Raw genomic sequence first — 24,180 nt, forward strand, 5'->3', positions numbered from 1 at the left:
TAGTGTACAGAAATGTGATTGATTTCTGCCAGTTAATCTTTCATCCTGCCACATTGCCAAATCTTTCCATTGTCTCAACAATCTTTTTTGTTGATCTTTGGGGTTTTCTACATACGAAAATCATATCATCTTCAAATAATGAGAAATCACTTCTTCCTTGCCCATTTGGATCCTTAGATTTCTTTTTGTTGTCGAATGGTTCTGGTTAAGACTTCCAGTGAAATGCCGAATGCAAGTGGTGGTGGGGTTTTCCTTGTCTTGTAGGGAAAATGCTTTCAGTTTTTCCATTTTGAATGAGATGTTGGCCATTGTTTTTGTTTTATTTTTATTTTTGTATATGACTTTTATTATATAGACAGACGCCCCGTCTATCTGTATTTTGTTGAGTGTTTTTTATCAGGACAGAATGTTGTTGGATATTGTCAAATGCCATTTATGCATCTATATGGTCATGTCATCCTTATTTCTTGTTTTGTTAATGTGGTAGATTACACTGATGCTTTTCCTAAAGTTGAACCATCCTTGTGTGATTGGTATGAATTCCACTTGAGCACAGTGCACTAATTAATTTTTTATGTTTATTGTTGTATTTTATTGACCAGGACTTAGTTGGGAATTTTTGAGTCTATCTTCATAGGGATATTGGCAGTAGTTTTCTATGCTTGTGCTGTCTTTATCTGGTTTTTGGTATCGGGCTTATGCTCGATGAGTTTGGAAATTTGCTGTCCTTTTCTGTATTCTGGAAGAGTCTGTGTAGCACTGGTGACGGGTCTTATCTGAATACTCGGTAGAGTTCTGCTGTGAAGGCCTCTGTCTTGGACTTTGCTTGGCTGGAAGTATTTTAATGGTCTTTCCTATTTTTTCTTTCTTATGAAATTGTTGCATTTTCCTACATCAGTCTGGGTTAATCTGGGTAGATGGTGTGATTCCAGAAGTTTTTCCAGTGCATCTAGGTTTTGAAATTTGTTGAGTAGTTTTTCATAGCAGCATGTTATCATTCTTTTGTTCTCATGTGATGTCACCCTTCAAAATCTATCATTCTAGATGTTTCTATCTTTCTTTCTTTCCCCTTGTTAAGTTTGCCAGTGGTTTGTATATTTTGTTAATCCTTTCTAAGAACCAACTTCCTGCCTTGGTTTCCCCCCCCCCATTGTTTTCCAGTTCATTTATTTCTGCTTTAATTTTTATGATGTCTTCTGTTGGTTGTGAGCTTATTTTGTTGCTTACGTTCTAGTTGTTGGCAATGCTGTGTTAAGGTACTGACTTTGGTTTTCTCCTCTTTTTCACATGGGCGTAAATTGCTATAAACTGCTCTCTGGAACCTGCTTTTGCTGTGTTCCAAAGGCTTTGGTGTGTCGTGTTCTCATTCTCATTTGTCCCAAGGATGGTTTTTTTTAAGTGTCGTACCTTATTTGATGTCCTGCCCAATTATTTTTAAGTGGATGCTGTTCAGTTCCCATGCCATGGAATTTGGGGGTGGGGTGGGGGTGTGGGGTGTGGAGTGGCTTTCTCTTTCTATTGTTCATTTCTAGTTGTATAGTGCTGTTGTCTGAAAAAAATGTGTTGTAGAATCTCAAGTGCTTTTCAATTTAGTAACATGTAGTCTATTCTGTATTGTGTTCTATATACACTGGGGAAGAATGTATATTGTGCTGTTGTTGGGTGGAGCGCTATGTATGACAAGTTGGTTGACTGTGTTATTTAGTTCTTCGATGTCTTTATTGAGTTTATTTCTCGATAATCTGTTTTTCCTTAAGAGTAGTGTGTTAGCAAGATATGACAAAATAATAATTATAAATTATCAAGGGTTCATGAGGGAGGGGAGAGCGGGGAGGGGAGGGGAAAAAAAGAGGACCTGATGTCAAGGGTTTAAGTGGAGAGCAAATGCTTTGAAAATGATGAGGGCAATGAATGTACAGATGTGCTTTACACAATTGATGTATGTATGGGTTGTGATAAGAGTTGTATGAGCCCCTAATAAAACATTAAAAAAATTAAAATGCCAAACAAACAAACAAACAAAAACAGAGTAGTGTATTAAATGGAAACAGGAAATCCAGGGCAGATGATCCCTTCAGGACCAGTGTGAGAGTGGCGATACCAGGAGGTGGAGGGAAGGTGGGTGGAAAGTGGGAACTGATCACAAGGATCTACATATAACCTCCGCCCTGGGGGAAGAACAACCGAAAAGTGGGTGAAGGGAGACGATGGGCAGTATAAGATATGACAAAATAATAATAATTTATAAGTTATCAAGGGTTCATGAGGGAAGGGAAGTGGGGAGCGAGGGGAAGCAATGAGGAGCTGATACCAAGGGCTCAAGGAGAAAGAAAATGTTTTGAGAATGGTGAGGGCAACAAACGTACAAATGTGCTTGACACAATGGATGTATGTATGGATTGTGATAAGAGTCGTATGAGCCCTCAATGAAATGATTTTTTTTTAAAGAGAGTAGTGTATTGCAGTATCCTACTATTATTGCTGAGCTATCTATCTATCTATCTCTTCATCTTTGTGAGAGTTTGGTTAATGTATTTCATGGACCTTTCATTGGGGGCAACTATATTTAATATGTTTATTTCTTCTTGTTCCATTGTTGCTTTAATCATTGTATAGTGTGCATTTTCCCTTTCATAATGTTTTTTGCCTTGAAGTTTATTTTATCAGAGATTAATATTGCTGCTCCTGTGTGTGTGAGGTGGGGGGTGGGGTCCTGCAATTAGCTCGGTAGACTTTTTTCTCCTCCTTTTATTTTTAATCTATTTTTGCTTTTGTGTTTAAGGTGTGTCTCTTGTAGGTAGCATACTGATGAGTCTCATGCATGGACTTTTAAACCACTTTGTACCATCAGGGTAGTCTAGAAAGTAAGGTGTTAATACCCTCAAGCATTTAACAGAAATTACTAATAATCCCCTTTTGAAGGAACTACCATCAATCTAGATTACAAATTATTCCTTCTAATGTTTTTTCAAGTATAATATCCAGAATGCAGCCAAAAGTAAATAGAGACAAGGAAATAGAGTAAGAATCAACAGACTTTAGGTATTTGAATTATTGGACAGGCTTTAATAATCTACATTTGCTATGTGCAACCCCCCCCCCCAAAAAAAATCCAAGCTTGAAAACAGGAAACAGGAAGCTAGAATAAGTGAATATTTCATTAAAGATTCAATAGTGAATTTTCACCAAAAGAAGAATGGACTGTGGAACATAATTTTAAATTTTCACGGTCTATATTATAAGTTTTCTGGAGTCGTTGAGACTACATGCCTCCCCAAAACTACTGCCCTGAGGGAATCTTTAAATATTGAATCAAACTCTCTCTCAAGTCATCAATCAAACAGTAAAACCAACCAAGAAGCCACTGTGATGAGTCAGTTTTGATTGATATCAAATTATGGGATGGTTTAAATCGTTGAATGTTTCCCTTGAGTATTGTGCTTTAAAAAAACGCTATTGATATGCGATCAAATTGACAACAGTAACTTAAAGGGTTAGGTGAGAAATAATTTGGAAAATGATATTGAGAAACGTGATACAATTTGAAAAATCTAACCAACTTCATTGAGTTGTACATATAGAAACTGCTGAACTTGTGTTGTTTTGTTGTGTATGTTTCCACACACACATACAAAGAACAAAGAAAACTTTCCTCCAGGTGAGTTGTAGCGAAGGTGGGTGGTAATGCCACTGCTAACAGGAAGGGGGCATCCGGGCATGGGTGAGCAATATAAGCACGATGCAGTGACTATGAAGCCCGCCACAAAATAATACAGAGTTGTATCGCCTTTGCACAGCAGTGGGCAAACTAAAACAATGCTCTTCAGAGATTCCTATTCAGACCATCAAAAAGAACAACAGACCACTCCCTGCCACTGAGTCAGTGCTGGTTCAGGGTGACCGATAGCACAGTGCCACTATGGGTTTCTTTTTCTTTCTTTTTATTTTTAACATTTTATTGAGGGCTCTTACAACTTTAGTAACAATCCATACATCAAGTGTATCAAGCACAAGTATACATGTGTTGCCATCATTATTTTCTAGACATGTATTTTCTATTAAGCCCTTGGTGTAAGTTCTCCCCTCCCCCCTTCTCTCTCCCCAACCCTCGTAGCCCCTTGATAAATTATAAATTATCAGCTTTTCATATTTATACCGACCGCTGTCTCCATTTCCCTATGGTTTCTGTTGTTTGTCCCCCTTGGGGTGGTGGTTATGTGTTCTGTGTTGATCATCGCTATCAGTTCCCCCTTCTTCCCCTCCTCTCCCCACCTTCTCCCTGCCCTCCTGGTACTGCGACTCCCATTCCTGTTCCTGGATTCAGTGTGTCGTGAACACTTATGCCTTATCAGTACCTGTGCACATGCTCCTGCCAAGCCCACAGGGAAAGGCAGTAACAGAGTCATGGCCCCTGTGGGTTTCGGAGACTGCACCTCTTTCTGGGAGTAGAATGCCCCATCTTGCTCCTGAGGAGCAGCTGGTGTTTTCCAACTGTTGGCCTTGCAGATCTCAGCCCAGTGCATGGGACACAACACAAAGAAACGTTTCCCACAAACGCCTTCTAGTGACTGCTTCTATTGGAGAGAGACAAGGTCTCAGCAGATAAAGTACACGGAGGACTTCTGGCCCTGGTTTGTGTTTGGCTTTAAGTAGCAGTTACGCAAGTTCTGGCCTTACCGTTCGTTATTATGTCATACCTGTGTTTTTCATGCATTTTCTATATGTATCACTTCTTTAAACATTATTTTAAAACATTTCGTAAGGAAAACAAAGATAAAAGCCCTCACACCGTCTGGTCAGGCTGGAGGTAGAGTTGGATCCAAAGTGAGAAACTTCACAGGGGCAGTTCTACCCTGCATTGTAGGGTCGCTGAGTCAGTGTTGACTTGATGGCAATGGAAGTGGTGCCCAGTGCGATGGCGGATAATGTTTCCTAACACACATAGATGCCTGAATGGTTTGAGGGCTTGCACATAATTCTAGCCCCGACCGAAGAACACATATTCTCATGATATGACCCTGCTTGATGCTCACCCTCCTGAAGAGATCACTGAAGACATGGGTGCTATAGCAAAGTGTGGTGAAGAAACTAGATGGAGCCCAGCTACGAGAAAGAATAGCATCTGGATCCTTAAAGGTTGTTTTCAAAGAAGCAGCCATTTATGTGAGATGTCAACTAAGCCACATGGAAGAAGCACCTTTGTCTATGTGATCCAAGGCTTGGAAATAACATCGGTAATACAGATTTAAAGAGGAGTGATATCAGAGCTGAAATTGTGAACACCTGGCTTGCAGAAGGCTATGGATGATAGTGTTTGCAGGGTCCCCACATGGATTAAGGCTCCAATGAGTCCCCTTTGATCATAGTGCAACCTTGTGAAGAGCCCTGTTATCAGACAGAGAAGATTGCACAGTCAGTGTGGCAGACATAGTGACGTTAAAATGTAATAGCTTGTCCTTGATCTTCATTTTGACCTGTTTTAAAGCTGTTTAAGTTTATAATAATTTTTTTAAGGAAAGGGAAATGCACATGACTTAAGCACCTGGTGAATCCTGTGTAATCATGAACCAGGGATGCAAACTGCCTTGGCATCATGCAGAATGCCCTGGAAAATGGAATGTTGCATATGCATTTAGGTTAAAATTTAGCACCCTATTATTGGCCTCCCTTATATTCCATTTAAACGTGTCCTAGTTTTTAATGTTGTTTTTTAATTTTTAAAAGCATTTTATTGGGGCTCACACAACTCTGATCACAGTCCATACATACATCAATTGTGTAAAGCACACTTACACATTCGTTGCCCTCATCATTCTCAAAACACTCGTTTCTGCTTGGGCTCCTGGAATCAGCTCCTCATTTTCCTTTCCTTTTTTTCCCCCTCCCTCCCCGCTCCCCCCTCCCTCATGAACCCTTGACAATTTATAAATTCTTATTTTATCATATCTTACATGTTTTCTGCTTTCTTTTCAATTTAGGTTTCCATCTGTTTTACTTTGCTCTTATTCTTAGTTGTTTATGGTTTTCTGTATATGAAATCCAGGAGAGGCTAAATCTGTAGAGACAGTAACTGGACTAGTGGTTCCTTGTGGTTATGGCAGGGGAGGTTGGGGTAAAACCTCCCTCATTGTATGATATGTGCATTGTGTGTCAATAAAACTGTTGGCGGGGGCAAGAAATTTGAAGTGGGGAGATCAGACAAGGGACTATTTGCAAGATTCCAGGTAAGAGACAAAGGTCGCCTACAGTAAGGTGCCAGTGATAGGATGGGGCAAAGGGGCTGACTGGAGACGGAGCTTAGCACTGGAAACAGAACTCTTTTGTGGGGCTCAAGAAGAGGGAGAAATCTAGGGAGAGACTTTTATGCACCACGTCACTCCCAGTGTCTAGAAATGGGCTCGCCCTTCAGTGGGTCCTCCATGTATGCTTATTGAGTTTGAATGCATGAATGGCCAGGTTTCTGACAGCTGAGTGGGTTCCAGAGAGCCAATGACTCGTCTTCTGGGTGTGCCCCTCCCCACTAACCATCCCAGCACCCATGTCTGACAGGACTCCTCATTCAGGTTTCTCTCTTCCAAACCAGCTCCCATTTTCCCCACTTCCCTTTTGCCTGAGCCCTGCACTCATGGAGCAGAGAGTAGAGCTGTCCGTGGCATGATTCACAGTTAAAGTGTTAATGACTGACAGTCACTAGGGACATTCGTTCCCCCGAGGGGAGGAGCATAGGGACACTTATCCCCACAGGGTTGTGGTGAGCGCCCCCCATTGCAGTGTGCTGTGACACTCAGATGACTGTTCTCTCGGTAGCCGCAGTCTTCGAGAACCTGGATTCCTCAGATGTCATGGACACGCCCAGTTTTCCCATCGTGATGAAGTTGCTGGAGGTAACTGGGCCTGTTACATCTGCCACCTGCCTTCCTTTTGAGGGCCCTGGGGACTGGGACCAACACACTATCCTTCTCCTTAGTGGGCCCCCACTCCTGTCTTGAGTCCCTTTCCCATGTCACAAGCCCCACCTTTGCCTTCTGTTCATTGCAGGTGGGTGGATTGGGATCAGGGTAGGGGCGGTGTGAGTTAATCATAACATAGTCATGAAATGGTCGGGCTGGCCTTTGCCAGCTCTCCCTCCCTGTCGGTGTTACCTCCTGCTTCCCAGTGGCCTCACACTCTCTCTCCTAACTCTCTATCCAACTGGTCTCTCTAAGATTTCCCCATCCTGGCACCTAACACAAGGACCCGAGCTCTGGACCTTGCATGCCCATCAAAATGCCCCTGTCCTCCATCCCAACCCAGGGCTTCTCCCCAAGTTACGTTCCTTCCTCTGCAGAGCTGTGTGTCAAGGCGCCTGTGGCCTCCCCATTATTACAGAGACCAGTGGCAGGTCTGAGAGGAACATTGCGATCTCCGTACACCCCACCACAAATCACTGTTCTGGCAAGGCATTAATGGGAGAATCAAAAGATTATCACAGTAGGCATGTTTTTCTGTTAACTTTCCTCATTTGATTCAAAGATTCTTAGAATCTTTAGATTTGACTGACTTGTTCTTCCCTGTGTGGTGGGAAAAAGATGGCCCACCCAAACTCTCCTTGCCCCTGAAGGCCCTCAGCCACCAGGGGGAATGGCTCGGGGCATACGCAGATTCCAATGCTATGGCTCCAGAGTCTTTCCTGACCATTCACGGTCAGGGGTCTCTCTTCAAAGCCAGCTGTCCCAAGGACACATGTCCTGAGACCTACCCATTGGTGCTATCAGCTCCTGCGGCCCCAGGAGCCTATGCTCAGGGCCCCCACCCCTCTCCTACCAGGACCTGGATGCTGAGTTCATCTGAGTCCTGGGCCTGGCCACATGTCAATTCTCCCCCTCACCCCCCTGGTCTTGGCGCCAGAGAGGGAGCATGACAAGACAGAAGAAGATGGGGATTCTGGGTCAGGGCCTGGTCCTGCCAAATGTGATATCAGCCTGTTGCCCGTGTCACCAGGTGCAGCACCAGGCGCTTCAAGACTGCCTGACCAAACACTCCATTGTTATCCGTGGGGAGTTTGTCATTAGACCTCTGAACGTCTCCCAGGCCACAGATCGGAGGGACGCCTTTGTCAAGGTACAGCATCCTTTAATTCCTCATCAGCACCTGGGATCAGGTGTCTGTCTATGGCCTGCCCTTGTCCCCACCCCCACCCCATCCTCCTTGGTAGAATAGTGGGAAGAACGCAGACTTTGGAAGCGGCTATCCTGGGAAAGTCTCGACTCTGTACCTGACCACCCTTGAGACTGTGGCCCTCCTAGCTTGGACCCTCAAGTTCTTGCCCTTGGGATAATGTCTCTCAGTCAGCCCTACGGGGTTGGGTCTACATGCAGGCTTCTCGGGTGAGCTTAAAGGTATGGAGAGTTCCTGTCTCAAGCCCACATGGTTCTACCCACTGTCTCCAAGGGCATCTACGGGCACCTCTTCTTGTGGGTCGTTAAGAAGATCAATGCTGCCATCTTCACTGCACCTTCCCAGGACCCCAAGCTGGTGCGAAGAGCCATTGGTCTCCTAGATATATTTGGCTTTGAAAATTTTCAAAACAACAGGTAGGAATGGTTCTATTCATCAGCTTTGGGGAAATGGGAGGCCAATCCAACCCCCCTCTCACTGAGAACACTGGAGGGTAGCTGTTCTCTCCTTCCCACTCACAGATGCTAGGGGCAGACTCTGTTCCATGGCCAGAGCCTTCCTGCCAGAGGCAACCTGTGTTCATCACTTCTAGATAAGCCATGTGGTTAAAAGTCCTCCCTAAGAGTCAGGCAGAGACCCTAACATTTGCCTCAACTTCTCGAGCCATCTCCCCTTCTAATGAGAAAATAATCACATGGGGGTTAGGGTGCAAATGGAAATAATCACAATATTGTTCACCTACACCCATGGATAGGATAGGATAATGGGTAATAAAAGACATTAGAGACATTTGTGGGCCAGGACGTGTGAGTTTGAAGGTGGCACATTGATTTAACAGCAATAGGTTGTCTTCTGTCTCTTTCAGTGAAAGGGAAGCCAGCCCCTTCTGACCCAGTGCCTCAATGTCCCCTCAGACGGAAAACGAAAACTATAGCTGGGAGGCAGTTCGTAGAATTGGTGCCTGGCTGTAACTGTGATGAAGAGAGCAGAGAGAGAGGGTAGACCAGAGGGTAGAGTCAAACAAGGTCAGGCGATGCTGTGGGCCTTTATCACAGAACACGAGGTAGTTAGAGAGTGAGAAAAATAAAAGAGGACATCCTCCCAGATTCGACTGGTCAGCTTGGTCCATGCAAAGGGCTTCCTCATCGGAGCTGGGATGCTGCTTCTGAGAAATGGAGGTCTCTGGACACCGACAGAGCATGCTCGATCCAAGGCTCTGTCTCCTGGGGAAGCCTGCCCTGGGAGTGATTTCTAAGGAAGCTTCCTTCAAGGGACAGGATGGCCAATCCACAGCTGACCTAAATGCTGTCACCTAGGATAAGCTGGCCAGGCAGGCCTCCTCTCTGTCAGTCACGGAGACGGGGGCAGGGCGATCAGGGCTATGCCTGATGTGGTGGCCCTAAGGCAAAGCAACCCCAGCATAATTTAGATCCTTCACTCCTAGCTCGGGGAGAGCTTGGGAGCTGACAGGCACAGCTCTGAACATTTCGTGGTTGGTGAGTGGTGCGCTCTGGAACCCACAGATCTGTCCACAGGCGGTCACAGCTGTGACAGGGCTAGAAGCTAGCGGGCCTGATAGAAGTCGGGGTGCTTTGAGAGCCCCTGACCTCTCATTCAGTCATGACTTCTCCGGGCGCAGGTGGGTGCGGAAGGGCACGGACATCTCTCGGATGAGATGATGAGTCTTGATGAGATGACTAGTCTTCTTGTTCCTCCTGATCTACCTGCGGTGTTCCGTTCTGTTGCCCGTAGCGTGGCCGTAAGGTGGAACTGACTCCACGGTGCCTAACCACATTTGCAGGCGTGGTGACGAGGCAGAGGAAAGGGGAAGAGAAGGGACTAAGGTTGCATTGGTGCGTGCATGGAGTCCACGTGTGCACAAGGGTGGGCTTGCATGGACATCTGCGAATGGGCTGTGTGCAGCTGGCTGGGGACCCCAGGTCTCCCATCAGCTGCTGCAGGAATGCAGCTAACCCCGCCCCCGGGTGGGTGGCATCACCTCCCCAGCTTCGAGCAGTTCTGCATCAACTTGGCCAACGAGCACCTCCAGCAGTTCTTTGTGCAGCACGTGTTCACCATGGAGCAGGATGAGTACCAGACGGAGAACATTACCTGGGACTACATCCACTACACGGACAACCGCTCCACCCTGGACCTGCTCGTGCGCAAGCCCATGAGCATCATCTCCCTCTTGGATGAAGAGAGCCGCTTCCCAAAGGTGTGCCCTGGGCTGCCAGTCCTCTGGTGGAGACCCCTTCTCTTCTGTGCTGGAAAATTCTACTAGGGTGGCGCACTTGTGTCACGGGTGCTGAAACCTTTGCCAGGAATTAGCAGACTAGCCTCAACCCACCCTCCCATACCGGCTGGGGCTAGAGAGAGGGGAGATGACGTTACTGCACCGGGTGACCAGCAACACCACCCAATGCCACTGCTTGACCTCCCCTCCCCCAGCAGCATCTGTCCCACTGCCTTGACCTCCCCTCCCCCAGTGACATCTGCCCCACTGCCACCACCTCCATGGACTTCCCACCTCCCCACCCCAGGGATGCCACTGCTCCCAACTGCAGTCAGTGAGAACTACCTTGAAGAAAGATGGGGGGTGGAGGGGTGAGGGGGGTGAGCAGGATTGCTGGACCATTGCAGGGAAAGGTGGGGAAGAAAGAGTCAGTAGTGGAAGTCAGCATATCTTTTGGTCTCTACCCAAAGCTCTGGCCTACCTCCCCACAAGTCGTCTACCCTTGGGTGTAGTTTTCTGTCTATAGAGATAGCCCAGGTCATTAAAAGTCCAGGTGGTTTGGGCCCCCAAAGGGAGCTCCTGAACCCTTTGGCTACATCCCCTAACCTCCCCATGCCACACTCTGGGAGCTTCAGATCCTAGGTTTTCTGGGTTTCTCCAGGGCACAGACACCACCATGCTGCAAAAGTTGAAGAATGTCCATGCCAACAACCAGGCCTTCCTTCAACCCAAGACCATCCACGATGTCCAGTTTGGCATTGCCCATTTTGCCGGCAAGGTGTATTACAAGGCGGAGGGTGAGTAGACCTTTTGCCACACCCTCTTCGAAATCTGGACCTGTTCAGAGAAGCCAGGACAAGGGAGCTAGAGGACTAAGCTTTCTTTCAGATCTAACAATTGAAGCGAAGGGTGGTTTGAATGGCAAATACTGGAGGAAGTGAGCGGAATGGCCCCGGCAGGCCTGCTGGCTTGGTTGCTTTAGTCTGTTTAACTGGAGACCCAGCACTGGGGTCCACGTGCACTTTTCAGTTGGAGAAAAAAAGCATCAAGAAGGTCTAGCATTTTCCTACAACAGAAGTGAAGCAACCATGATGGCAGGTCAGGGCATCGTGTCTGTTGGGTAAATGATGGGGGGGTGCAGCTTCCTCATAGCCCCTATCTCTGTCAGATCACAGCTCCTGAGGGTATGGAGAGACCAGAGCCCCTGTCTACCTCTGGAATCCCCATACATAGGAAGATACAGCTCATTCCCTAACCATTCCCAATGATTAGCGGTGGTTTTTGTTGTTGTTGTTGTTTTTCTGTGAAGTGACACAAACTTAAATGTATGCTGGCTGGAATGAAGGTAGCGTCTTTCTAAATTTTTCTGATTGTAAACTTGTGGAAACGATCCTTAAGATCATTGGTACCCGGATGTATTTATTTCCTGGAACTGCTGTAACAGCATACTATACAGTAGATGGCTTATGAGGGACACGAATGCATTGTCTCGCCGTTCAGGAGGCTGGAAGTCTGAATTCCAGGTGCCAGCAGAGTTCCTCTTTCACTGAAGACTCTAGGGGAAGATCTTTTCTTACGTGGTTCCGCTTTGTAAGCCCAGGCATGTCTCGGTTTGTAGATGCATCCTTCTGTCCATCTCTCTGTGTCTCTTGTGCAAGGGTACCAGTCAGATTGGTCTTGACCCATCCTGCTCTAGAGTGAGCTCATGCTAAGTTAGCGGAGGATACAGTCAAAGACCCAATTTCTAAACAGCCTCACAAGTACCTCGGGCTGGGATTTGAATGTAGTTGAGGCAGCTTTAATTGAACCCACGACAACTGTTTTGCCGATAATCTAAGCTCCACTTGTTCTGTGAGCTCAGTGGTTCTCAGCCTTCCTAATGCCGCGACCCTTTAACGCAGGTCCTCATGTTGTGGTGACCCCCCCAACCATAAAATTATTTTCATGGCTACTTGATAACTATAATTTTGCTACTGTTATGAATCATAATGTAAATAGCTGATATGCAGGATGTGTTTTCATTGTTACAAATTGAACATAATTAAAGTATAATGATAGATCACAAAACAATATGTAATTATATATTGTGAAATCTTTATGCATTTTCTGATGGTCTTAGGCGACCCCTGTGAAAGAGTCGTTTGACCCCCAAAGGGGTCTCGACCCATAGGTTGAGAACCACGGTGGTGGGTGATTGCGCCTAGGGCTGCCTCCACCCTCCTTTCTCTCGCTGACGCATTTGAGGGGCTCCCACCATGGCTCGACAGAAGGTGGCTGCGCACAGCACACTGTGGCGCACTCTCCTCTGAATATTGCCATAGGGTCAACTCTCAGTGACGCCCATTCCCTGTCGCTCCCAGCTCCGTGACAGCTATGTGCCCCACCCTTGGGGGCCTAGATGCAGTTCCCTCACCTCGACCCTGCTCTGTCTCCTCCAGAAAGAGGAGAACCAGACACCCCTTCCCTATTCCCATCCTTGATTTGATCTCCCCAAATCTCACGCTGGGCTGTCTGTGTTGCGGTGTGTAGAACACGGCACTGAAGCACCAGTTGCCATGGAGTCTACCTTCAGGCAGGAAGGCCTGGTGTGTGTGCACAACATGTTCAACGGTTAATCGGGGGCAATCGATGTCCAGGTCTTTCATCCGAGGCAGTTCTGGCTTGACTCAACCGGTTAGTGACTGCGTATGGTCATTACATGTACTGCTCAGGGTCTCTTCAGAGAGCCAAACAGCAACAACACGAAACCCACTGCCATCCGGTTGATTTCCACTCATCTCGCTGCCACTGAGTCCATTCTGACTCACAGAGACCCTGGAGGACAGAGTAGAACTGGCCCGGTGGGTTTCGGAAACTAAGTCTCTACAGGAGTGGAAAGCCGCATCTTTCTCCCTCAGAGTGGCTGGTTGGTTCAAACGGTTGACCCTGTGCTTAGCCACCCAATCGGTAACCCACTCTGCCCCCCTGGGCTCTCCAAGGCGGTAGATCTTTATGGGAGCAGAGACCGACCCTCATTTTGGTGTTTAATTCCTACACCCTTCCATTCAGCCCTAGGGAGAGGAAAGCAGGCACCACACCTTCTTAGGTGCAGAGTGGGACTTCAACGTGTCCCTTTGTGTATGGACCCACAGTCCCCCAGAGGCCCGTCTGGACATGGGGTGATGGCAGGAGGCTCATGCCTCCCTATTCAGTCGGCTGCCCGGGGTCAGGAGTACGCCAAGTAGGGCAGGACAGCAATGTGACAGGACAGTGATGTGATAGGACAGTGATGGGGTTCTTCATTTTCTCACCTTTCTTCTTTTCGCACCAATCACACTGCCGTGAGACCTAGATTGTCCCATGAATATGCACACCACCTACTGTCTCAATAATCAACTGCTAAGTATTTGGCAATAATGAGGATGACGGAGATCATGCCAATGGTGAACTCGCTCCCTTCCCTACATCCTCTGGGCCCCAAAGACCAGAGTCCTGGCATCCAAAGAGTGTCTTATCTGATGGAGAAAGGGGACATGCAATGAGACTCTGACTGAAGCAAAGACAAGACACTACTCTTGGAAAGTCTGTGTAGTTTCCTGGGATGTGGACGCCTACATCTCATCTGGGGGAACAGGAGTTGGCCTGGTAGATGAGCAAGCAAAGGCAAGGTTGAGACCTGGAGATGTGGGGAAACAGACCTTCTGGGTGTGGTTGGAGTGCAGGTAGGTGAGAGGATGAACTTGGCTCCCTTTTTCCCCAGAAGCACAGTGGCAGGGTGATGGCTGATTCGGCTGGGGATGGGACTCTGCTTTCCTCACAGGTTTCCTGGAGAAGAATCGAGACCTTCTGAGTACAGATATCCTTTCCCTGGTTCACTCTTCCAAAAACAAGTTCCTGAAGGAGATCTTCAAGCTGGAAGCTGTAGAGACCAAGCTGGGTGGTGGGACTATCAACAAGGCCAAGGGCAGGGACCAATTCTTCAAGGTGAGCACTCTTCCAGCTGCCTTCTAGACATTGCCTCTGGACCATGAGGTCAGACAGGTATGACCAATGAAGACCTACTCCCCAGGGTCTTAACTTCTGAGTCAGGGCAAAAAGAGATTGGGCAGCTGCAAGGGAACTGGAACATGGGTGTGCTAGTTTGTGAGTGGTATGTCATATGATGGCATCTCTTCCTTTATTAATTTTTTTTAATTCCGTTTGGGGTGTGAGACTGTGTGAGTGAATGTGTGGTATGTGTGTCTGAGAGTGCTGTTTACACCTGTGTGTAAGTACATAAGCGTGTGCATGTGTGTGGGTGTGAATTTGTGTATAAGGGTAGGTGAGTGTGCCTTAGCAGTGGACTAGAAGGCTACTGTCCAGGAAGGTGGGAAGCGCCCATGGTGCTCCTTGGGATAGTGTAGGACGTCCCATCAATACCCCATCTCTCACCCTTGACTGTACCTGCAAAGCCAATGAGCCATCTAGAAACCCCGGACCCCTCGGTAAGGAGAGGCACAGGCGAATCAGCTCATGGGTTGTGATTCCAGCGAGCATGACTTTAGCACCTGATACAACTTTATTCCACCTCGGGTGGAGTATCAGGGCCAGGTGGCACCGTGTCACAGGGAGCAGGATTCTGGAAGACATGGAGGGACTGGGCGCTGGACAAGTGTAATGCAGATTTGAACCCCAGAAGAATAGGCGAGATGCTGGCTACTGGCTGAGGGTGGGAAGGTAGGAGCACAGATGGGCTCACACATGTGTGGCTTGCTGCCGTGTCCTGGGCCTTTGGGACCTCAGAGCAGGTCCCTGCAGAAATCTGTGCTCACAGCAGGACATGGAGGAGAAATCCTGGGTCAAATGAGTTGTTGAAAGGACAAAAAAAAAGTTTCATAAGTCTCCTTACCTCAGCTATCTCAGACCTTGAACGTGTGAGTTCTTTATAAATTTCCATCATTGACTATGATGCCAGTCAGTACCCAGCTTGACTCCACACAGTAGGTGCTTGGGAAGCAGGGAGATGAATGGATATCTGGATGAAGCATGGGAGATGGGTGGATATCTGGATGAAGCATGGGAGATGGGTGGATATCTGGATGAAGCATGGGACATGGGTGGATATCTGGATGAAGCATGGGAGATGGATGGATATCTGGATGAAGCATGGGAGATGGATGGATATCTGGGTAAATGAATACCCCTCCTCACCCACAGGTCTGCAAGACCTTGACATTTGCCCTCTTTGAGCTGCATGTCACCTGTGTCCCTAGGCTAAAGTCCTGCAGCTCCTCCACTGTGTTCCTCCTTCTGCCCACAGTCTGCAGAATCCACCAAGCGGCCCTCCACACTGGCAGGCCAGTTCAAGAAATCCTTGGATCAGCTCATGAGAATCCTGGCCACCTGCCAACCCTACTTCATCCGCTGCATCAAACCCAATGAGTACAAGAAACCACTGGTAATGAGAAGCGTGGAGGAGACTGGGCAGGTGGAGGGCAGTAAAGGACATCCTTTGAGTGATTCTGACCTCACTGAGGATTGAGGTGTCGTCCTTTACTTGTTGTTGTTGTTGTTGTTGTTGGTAGTGTCGTGAGTCAATTCCAACTCATAGCAACCCTGTGTTCCTCACACTTGTGCTTGTGTTTGAGTCCATGGCTGTAGCCCTTGTCTGCCCATGTCATCAATGGACGCATTGTGTAGATGAGGACACTGAGGACGAGTCTAGGTCACTCACATGCTAGCGACCTCTGGGGTGTTGGATGCACTCAGACTGCCCTGCCTCTCACTGCTGTGTGTCTTTGATAGGTGCTTTGCTTCTTGAGCCACACTCATCTCCTCTGCGAAGCATCAATAAGGCCTATAGGGGGTGGGTGTAATGTGTGTGTGTGTGGGGGGGGGGTGTTATAGGGACTCAGTAAGTGGAAACCATCAGTATTACTAATTCAGAAGCTGGATCAGTCTCTAGGCCACTCTCTCACCCAACTTGCCAGGTGGGCAGGGTGAAGATGGGCCCTTGCTATGTGCCCAGATGCTTTGACCCCTGCATCCAGAGCCTGTAAGCACGGAATATGCCAAAGCTGACAGACATCATTTGCAAGAATAGAGATTGACTCAGGAGCATTCTAAATAGCAACATTATACTAAATAAAGTGGTTATAATTATAATGTCTTATTTAATAATAGAATAATATTATTACTGCAATTATATCCAATGGAGAGTGTCTCTTAAACCCAAAATGTGTCTTCCTCTGAGGCATGCCATCTGAAGGTTAGCTATCACTCCTCGTTCCTTACGTGCCAGGAGGACTGTGCTCTAGAGTTGCTGAGAGTAGCCTTGGTGGCAGCTGGTTAACGTGCTTGACTGTGAACCCAAACCAGCTTCTCACTGCCACTGCTGTCGGGGAAGGATGTGGCAGGCAGCTTCCATACAAATTTACAATCTTAGAAATCCTGTTGGGCAATTAACAAGTTAATTGTTTATTGAAGGAATACCTGGTTCTTACATGTCATTTACAATCCATAAGATTGTAGAATTTCACAGTAACGCACAGCAGGGATTTTTGGAAGGTTATTCACTAGTTCAGTAGAATAAGCTCATGAAAGATATGAAAAATGTTAAACCAGATTGGCACTTTTATTTATTTGTAAAGATCATTTTATTGGGGATTCTTGCAGTTCTTATAACAATCCATACATCAATTATATCAAGCACTTTTGTACATATGTTGTCATCATCATTTTCAAAACATTTTCTTTCTACTTGTGCCCTTGGTATCAGCTCATTTCCCCCTCTCCCACCCTCTCTCCTACACGAACCCTTGATCATTTATAAATTATTAATTTTTCATGTCTTACACTGTCTAATGTTTACCTCCACCCACTTTTCTGTTGTCCACCCCCCTGGGAGGGGGTTATGTGTAGATCGGTACCCCTTTTCTCCACACCTTCCTCTTACCCTCCTGGTATGGCTACTCTCATTATTGGTCCTTAGGGGTTTATCTGTTCTGGATTCCCTGTGCTTCCAGTTCTTATCTGTACCCATGTGTATGCACTGGTCTAATCTGATTTGCAAGGTAGAATTGGGATCATGATAGTGGGGGGAGGGAAGCATTAAAGAACTAGAGGAAAGTTGTATGTTTCATCAGTGCTATACTGCACCCTGTCTGACTTGTCTCTTCATGTGACCTCTTCCAATGTCCAACTGTCTACAGAGCCATCATGATTTTCTTCTTTTTAAATTAATTTAAAAATTCATTTTATTGGGGGTTCATACAGCTTTTCTCATAATACATGCATGCACCCATTGTATCAAGCACATTTGTACATTTATTGCCATCACTATTTTCTAAACATTTACTTTCTATTTGAGCCCTTGGTATCAACTCCTCGTTTTTTATCCAGTCCTCCCCCACCCTCCTGACTCGTTAATAAATTATTATTTCCATATCTTACACCGACTGCTGCCTCCCTTCCCCCCACGGAATCGGGAAAGGATGCATCAAACACTAATAACAGAAGACCTGAGGAGCTGACATTAAGAATATCATATTCAGGAAGAAAGTACAAGGTCATTACAACACAAAGAGAAGATCAAAGTGGATGTAAGAAGAGACTCTGACACATGTGTGGGGTTTTTTGTTTTAAGAGATGTAAACCTTTATTTCCTTGTTTTGCAAATAGAGCTGGCTGCTTTGGTTGTTTCTTGGTGACCAGTCAAAGAAATCAAATCCTATTTCTCCCTCAACTCTTCCAACTCCTGCTTTGCTTCCTGTTTATAAGGCAGAAGCAGCTGGAGCAGCAGCCACGGAGGTGACAGCCACAGGGGCAGCGGCCACAAATGCAGACAGACTGGCAAGGAGGAAGGTGTACTCAGACTCCACAGACAAAGTCAAGCCCTGCGTGTTCTTGGTGATCATTGAATGAGGCATGGAGGACACAGCTGGCTAGCCAATCTGCAGGCATGCATGAGCAACACTGGGGACCCCCTCCAGGAAGCGGGGGTGTACAGCCTCCTCTGTGAAGCCAAGCACTTCCAGCTTACAGAGTGCTGCTGTCGAACACCTGCTGGAAGATCAGCCTGAAGGAGAAGGGGAGACCTTCGACAGGGTAGCTTCCCTGGCTCCCACTTTGTTTCCGGTCTTAAACAGCTGCACATCACTCAGGATTTTAGTGGCTCCTCTGGAGATTCTCATGGTAATGCTTAAAGCCCGAGGAAGGAACTCTTCTGACGACCCAGGCCCATGTTCACGTGGGGGGAAGCTAGCCCCTGGTTGGCCGACATGGTGTCCCTGATCTCAGTGAAGTCCTCCTTGGTGAGCAGAGCCTCACATTCCTCTGGCTATGAGGCAACAGCTCTCCAGAGCGGGTTGTTCTCCAGTGCCCTTGGATGGCTTGGCATGTCATGTTCTTGCCCGTCAGCATCATGGCCTTCCCAAGGATGGACATGCAGATGTGCTGCACCCGCTGGGAGCCCACACTGCCTGCTCCCACAATGACGCATTGTGGATCATCATACAAAGTTGAAGCATTTTAAGGAAGTGGGTGGACTTCCAAGTTTCCCTGTCTTCCCTGGGCTTCGTGTCAGTGTATCAGGGATCGCCAGGTGGAGTTTAAAGATGTTGTCACTCTCACAAGGACCACGGACAAGAGGCTGAAACTTGCTACTGATCATCGAGTAGCTGAGACACGTGGAAGAAATGATGAACTCAAAGCTAAGTAGAGAATTCCAAAGTGCAGCTCGAGAAGACAAAGTAAGATGTTATAATGAAATATGAAAAGACCTAGAACAAGAAAACCAAAAAGGAAGAACACATTCAGCATTTTAAACAGAAAGAACTGAAGAAAAAACTTAAGCCTCAAGGTGCAACGTTGAAAGAGTCTATGGGGAAAATATTAAATTATCCAGGAAGCATTCAAAGAACATGGAATGAATACACGGAGTCGCTGTACCAAAAAGAACTAGTCCGTGGAGAGCAGATGTTTTGAGAATGATGAGGTAACGAATGTACAAATGTGCTTTCTACAATTGATGTATGTAAGGATTGTGATAGAGTTGTATGAGCCCCCCCAAAATAATTAAAATAAATAAAAGCCTAACACCCCCCCCAAAAAAGAACTAGTCAACTTTCAACCTTATCAGGAAGCAGCATATGAGCAAGAACCAATGGTGCTGAAGGGAGAAGGTCAAGCCTCACTGAAAGCATTAGCCAAAAAACCAAAAAGGCTCTAGGAATTGATGAAAGACCACTTGAAATGTTTCAGCAAGCTGATGAAGCACCTACTTGTCTGTGCCAGGAAATTTGGAAAACAGCTACTTGGCCAACTGATGAAAAGAGATCCATATTTGTACCTATTCCAAAGAAAGGTGACCCAACAGAATGATAAAATTATAGAACACTGACATCATATGCAAGTGAAATGTTGCTGAAGATCCTCCAGCAGCAGATACAGCAGTGCATTGACAGGGAGGTGCCAGGGGTCCAGCCAGATTCAGAAGACAACAAGGAAGAAAGGATATAATGTTGAATGTCAGATGAATCTTGACTGAAACGATTTTGGTAGAGAATACCAGAAAGATGTTTGCTTGTATTTTATTGACTATGCTAAGGAATTCATTTGTATGGATCATGACAAACTATGAGAAGCCTTGAAAAGAACTGGAATTCCAGAACACTTCATTGTACTCATGTTGAACTTGTACATGGATTAAAAAGCAGTTGTGCAAAAAGGACAAGGACATACTACATAGTTTAAAATCAGGAAAGGTGTGCATCAAGTGTGTTAGTCTAGGTAACCCAGAGAAACAAATTTACAGACACTCATATGTGTGTGAGAGAGAACTTTATATCAAAGAGTAATTATATATTAAGAAAACATCCCAGCGCATTCCAGATCAAGTCCATAAATCCGATATTAGCCTATATGTCTGATATCATGTCTGTAAATTCTTCTTCAGACTCTCACAACACATGCAGTGATGCTGAGTACAGGAAGATCACAGGCCAGTGGGTGGGAAGTCTTGTGGATCCAGTGGCGATCGATGCATCTTAGCACTGGTGTGGGTCTCCATGTGGCTCCTCCAGCTCCACGGCTCTGGATGCCGTCAGCATAGCTCCAGGTGGCTTGTCAACAGTAATGTCAAGCAGAGAGAGTATGTCTCATCTCCAGGGAACAAGACAGGAGTTCCCGGAATCCTCAGGAGAAGGTCATGCCCACACAGAGGCCTCATTGACTGTGACCTGATTGACAGTCTACACTCCATGCCTTTGCAAGTTGACAGATTATGTAACTGCCATGTCAGATTGAGTCCTCTCACCATACTTATTCAGTCTACATACTGAACAAATCATCAGAGAATCTGGATGATAAGAAGCAGCAGCAGTATCAGGAGGAAGACTTGTTAACAAACTACAATGTGCAGATGACCCTATCTTGCTTGCTGAAAATGAGGAGGACTTGAAGCACTTGTTAATAAAAAAATGTAAGATTGCAGCCTTCGGTATGGATGACAGCTCAATGTAAAGAAGACCAAAATCCTCACAACTGGACCAATAGGTAACATCATGATAAATGGGAAAGAAATTGAAGTTATGAATTATTTCATCTTGCTTGGATCCACAATCAGTGCTCAGAGAAGCAGCAATCGAGAGATCAAATAACTCATTGCATTGGGTAAATCTGTTGCACAGGGTCTCTCTAAGGTTGAAAACCACAGATTACTTTGAGGACTAAAGTGTGCCTGGCCCAAGCCATTCTATTTTCAATTGCCTCATATTTATATGAAAGTTGAACGTTGACTAAGGAAACCGGAGAAGACTTGATGCATTTGAATGGTGGAGCTGGAGAAGACTGTTGACAGTACCGTGGACTGCTAAAAGGACAACCAACCTGCCTTGGAAGAAGTCAGGCCAGAAAGTCCCTCAGAGACAAGGATGCTGAGACTTGTCTCACATACTTGGGACATGTCAGGAGAGACCAGTCTCTGGGGAAGGACATGCTTGGTAGAGGGGCAGTGAAAGAGAGGGAAGCTCACGTGACTAGTAATTGACAGAGTGGCTGACACAATGGGCTCCAGCATAGACCAATTGGGAGGTAGGCTCGGGACTGGGCAGTGTTTCCTTCTGTTGTGCACAGGGTTGGTATGGGTCATGGCCAACTCAGTAGCACGTAACCACAGCAACAAGTGGCTCCTTGGGCAAGTCACCCTCTTTGGCTGGAAGAGGAAGTCGGGAAGTGCGGGCTTCCGGCCTCCTCAATGACCCCCTCCCCTTTCCCTCACACAGCTTTTTGACCGGAAGCTGTGCATCCAGCAGCTACGCTACTCGGGCATGATGGAGACGGTGCAGATCCGCAAATCGGGCTTTCCCATCAGATACACATTTGAAGAGTTCTCACAGAGGTTCAAAGTCCTGCTGCCCAGCCTCGTGCGGAGGCAGGTGAGTGCTCAAACCCCACCAATGCCCTCCCCTGACGCAGGGGCCCAGCAAGCCACCCACCTGGGCCCAGGCTAATCTTTCTCTTCCCTGCCCCTCCCAGCAACCGCCAAGCCCAATGGAAAGGTGTCTCTGCTACCCTGCTGATGCCCAGGGCTCCGTTTACATCCACCTTCCCAGGACCCCAGGCTTTCCAGTTACCCCAGTTCTTCCTTCCTCTTTCAACTCATCCAGCCTCGCCTCTTCACCCCTCCGGGCTAACACAGTGGGGAAGAGCTAGCCATGAGGTCTAACTACGGATTATGAGTGAAAATGTGCTTTCTAGGCTTTGGGGTTTTTTATTTTATTAATAAATCATTTTATTGTGGGCTCTTACATATCTTATAACAATCCATACATCCATTTTATCAACCGGACATCTTCAGGTGTTTGTGTCAACAATTTCTAAACATTATCTTTTTTCTTGAGCCCTTTGATATCAGCCCTTTTTCCCCCTCCTTCCCCACAGCCTGCCACCCCCTTGAACCCTTAATAGATTATGTATTATTATTATTTGTACATATCTTACACTGCCCGGTATACCCCTTCACCTACTAGGGTTTGGGGTTTTCAGAGCCAATGCACTCTTCAATGACAGGCCGTCCAGGGAGATGTGAGACAAGGAAGCTGTCGGGGGCAGGAAGTCTCATTTTCTTCCTCACTGGGCCATCTGTAAATGTGGTCGAGCCAAGTGCCACTGTCCCTCATTGAGGACCCAGGCTCTAAGATCTGCGTGCCCATCTTATCCCTTAGGCCGGACACCCATTCTAGCCCTACCCCTGATCAGATGCCCACTTGTGCTTGCACCCTGCTAAACAGTCTCTGACTGGGAAGTTCGTGGAAGGAGGAAAATGTTGGTCCATCTGAGACCCTTGAGAAAGACCCACCCTCCACTTCCCAGCCTGCCACGGGAGTCTCTACGCACATTGCGCTGACACATTGTCTCCTTGGCAGCTTCAAGACAAGTTCCGCCAGGTGGCCCAGCGTATTGCTGACATGTGGCTGGGCACAGACAAAGACTGGAAAATGGGAAAGACCAAAATTTTCCTGAAGGTGAGACCCAAGAAACATGCCTCCCCCAGCTCCTGGTGAATCCTGCCCTTGGCCCAGGCTCTAGCGGGCTGTCCTTACTCAGTGGGTCTGAACCAGAGTCCTGAGGCACAGAAAACCATGCCTGGAACAGCGCGGTTCACGGAAGAGAACCCCTGGAGGCGCAGGAGGGCCCAATCTAGCTAGAGGAAGCCTGGGAGTCCTTCTCAGAGAAGCCCAAGGCTGAGAAAGAGGAAAACGAACCCATGAGTGTCAGGGCAGGAACAAGAGCGAGCTTAGCAAGGCTTCCCAACCACCTGGAGCCCCCTCCATCCTTTAAGGGGCCCGGAGAAGCTCGGCCTCCCTGGAGTGTAGGCCAGGGGATGCGGCAGTGGAGCTCTGGATTGAATCCCAGGGGAAGTGTCTTCCAAGGCTCCCCCTTGCTTTCCCCGCCCTCGCAAACCAGGCCCGTGGGAGCAAGTCCTCTAACAGTATCATGTGCACATTACTTATCATGTGCACATAGCAACAATATAAAGTAAGGGCCACGGCTGCCACACTGTGACAGCCAAGATCCTCGGACTGGTCCCCAGTTGTCCTAGGAACACGGGATGGTCCAAGAGCCATCTCGCCTGGGACAGAGAGGCCATGGCCCCTGAGCCTCAGGGGGAGCAAGCAGAGGATAAAGAAGAGGGAGAGGAAGTCAAGGCCAGTGTGACCTCAGAACAGTCTGCCAGCTCCAACCCCGCCCCCACCACCTCAGCCCCTTTCTCCTTCCTGCAGTGTGGTCAGGCGACAGGGCCGAGAGGGCTTGCACAGTGTATCGAGAGGTGACCGTCTTTGGGAGAAGATCATCTGGGTCCCTTGGCTCCCCAGCATGGGAGTGCCCAGCCGAGGTGCTCTTTGGGACTAGCACCACTACCTGGTCCCTGCCTGCATCCCCAGGGCCATCCAGCCCTGCCCTCACACAAGGACACTCAGCATCTGCTTGGTGCAGGACCGATAGCGACAGAAGGGCCATGCTTCTCTGTGGGGAAACAAAGTCCACACCCGCCCTTCAACGCTTCCTTCTGAAGAGGAGGGCACTCGGACACCACTCATCCCAGGGCCAGGCCCCCGGAAGCACAAGGTGGGATGAGTAAGGCTCATACTCACACACCATGGAACCGACTAGTGGGTTGTTCATAGTGAAACGTGCAAGAGTCTGTTCTAGACAATGCAAAGTTCATATCAATTTGGGGGGGGGGGGTTGAGGGAAAACAACAAAAAGCTAGGAAATGTTGTACCCAACACTACTTCATGCTCCCACTTCCCCAATTCTCCAAAGCA

At 47.2% G+C, this 24,180-nt stretch overlaps 1 protein-coding gene and 1 pseudogene across 1 annotated transcript in view; one reads left to right on the forward strand and one right to left on the reverse strand.

The window, feature by feature from the left end:
• MYO7B (myosin VIIB) overlaps window positions 1-24,180 on the forward strand; it is an 85,944-nt gene that overhangs the window by 25,119 nt on the left and 36,645 nt on the right. The window contains exons 9-17 of the mRNA XM_075529145.1: window positions 6,808-6,884; window positions 7,981-8,100; window positions 8,431-8,573; window positions 10,165-10,375; window positions 11,055-11,190; window positions 14,193-14,356; window positions 15,672-15,809; window positions 21,634-21,786; window positions 22,777-22,875. Of these exons, the coding sequence (XP_075385260.1) occupies window positions 6,808-6,884; window positions 7,981-8,100; window positions 8,431-8,573; window positions 10,165-10,375; window positions 11,055-11,190; window positions 14,193-14,356; window positions 15,672-15,809; window positions 21,634-21,786; window positions 22,777-22,875 (1,241 nt within the window). The remainder of the gene's footprint in view (window positions 1-6,807; window positions 6,885-7,980; window positions 8,101-8,430; window positions 8,574-10,164; window positions 10,376-11,054; window positions 11,191-14,192; window positions 14,357-15,671; window positions 15,810-21,633; window positions 21,787-22,776; window positions 22,876-24,180) is intronic.
• LOC142424747 (large ribosomal subunit protein uL10-like) lies at window positions 18,124-19,022 on the reverse strand (annotated as a pseudogene).

The sequence above is a fragment of the Tenrec ecaudatus genome, chromosome 13 (assembly GCF_050624435.1).
Source record: "Tenrec ecaudatus isolate mTenEca1 chromosome 13, mTenEca1.hap1, whole genome shotgun sequence".
NCBI lineage: Eukaryota > Metazoa > Chordata > Mammalia > Afrosoricida > Tenrecidae > Tenrec > Tenrec ecaudatus.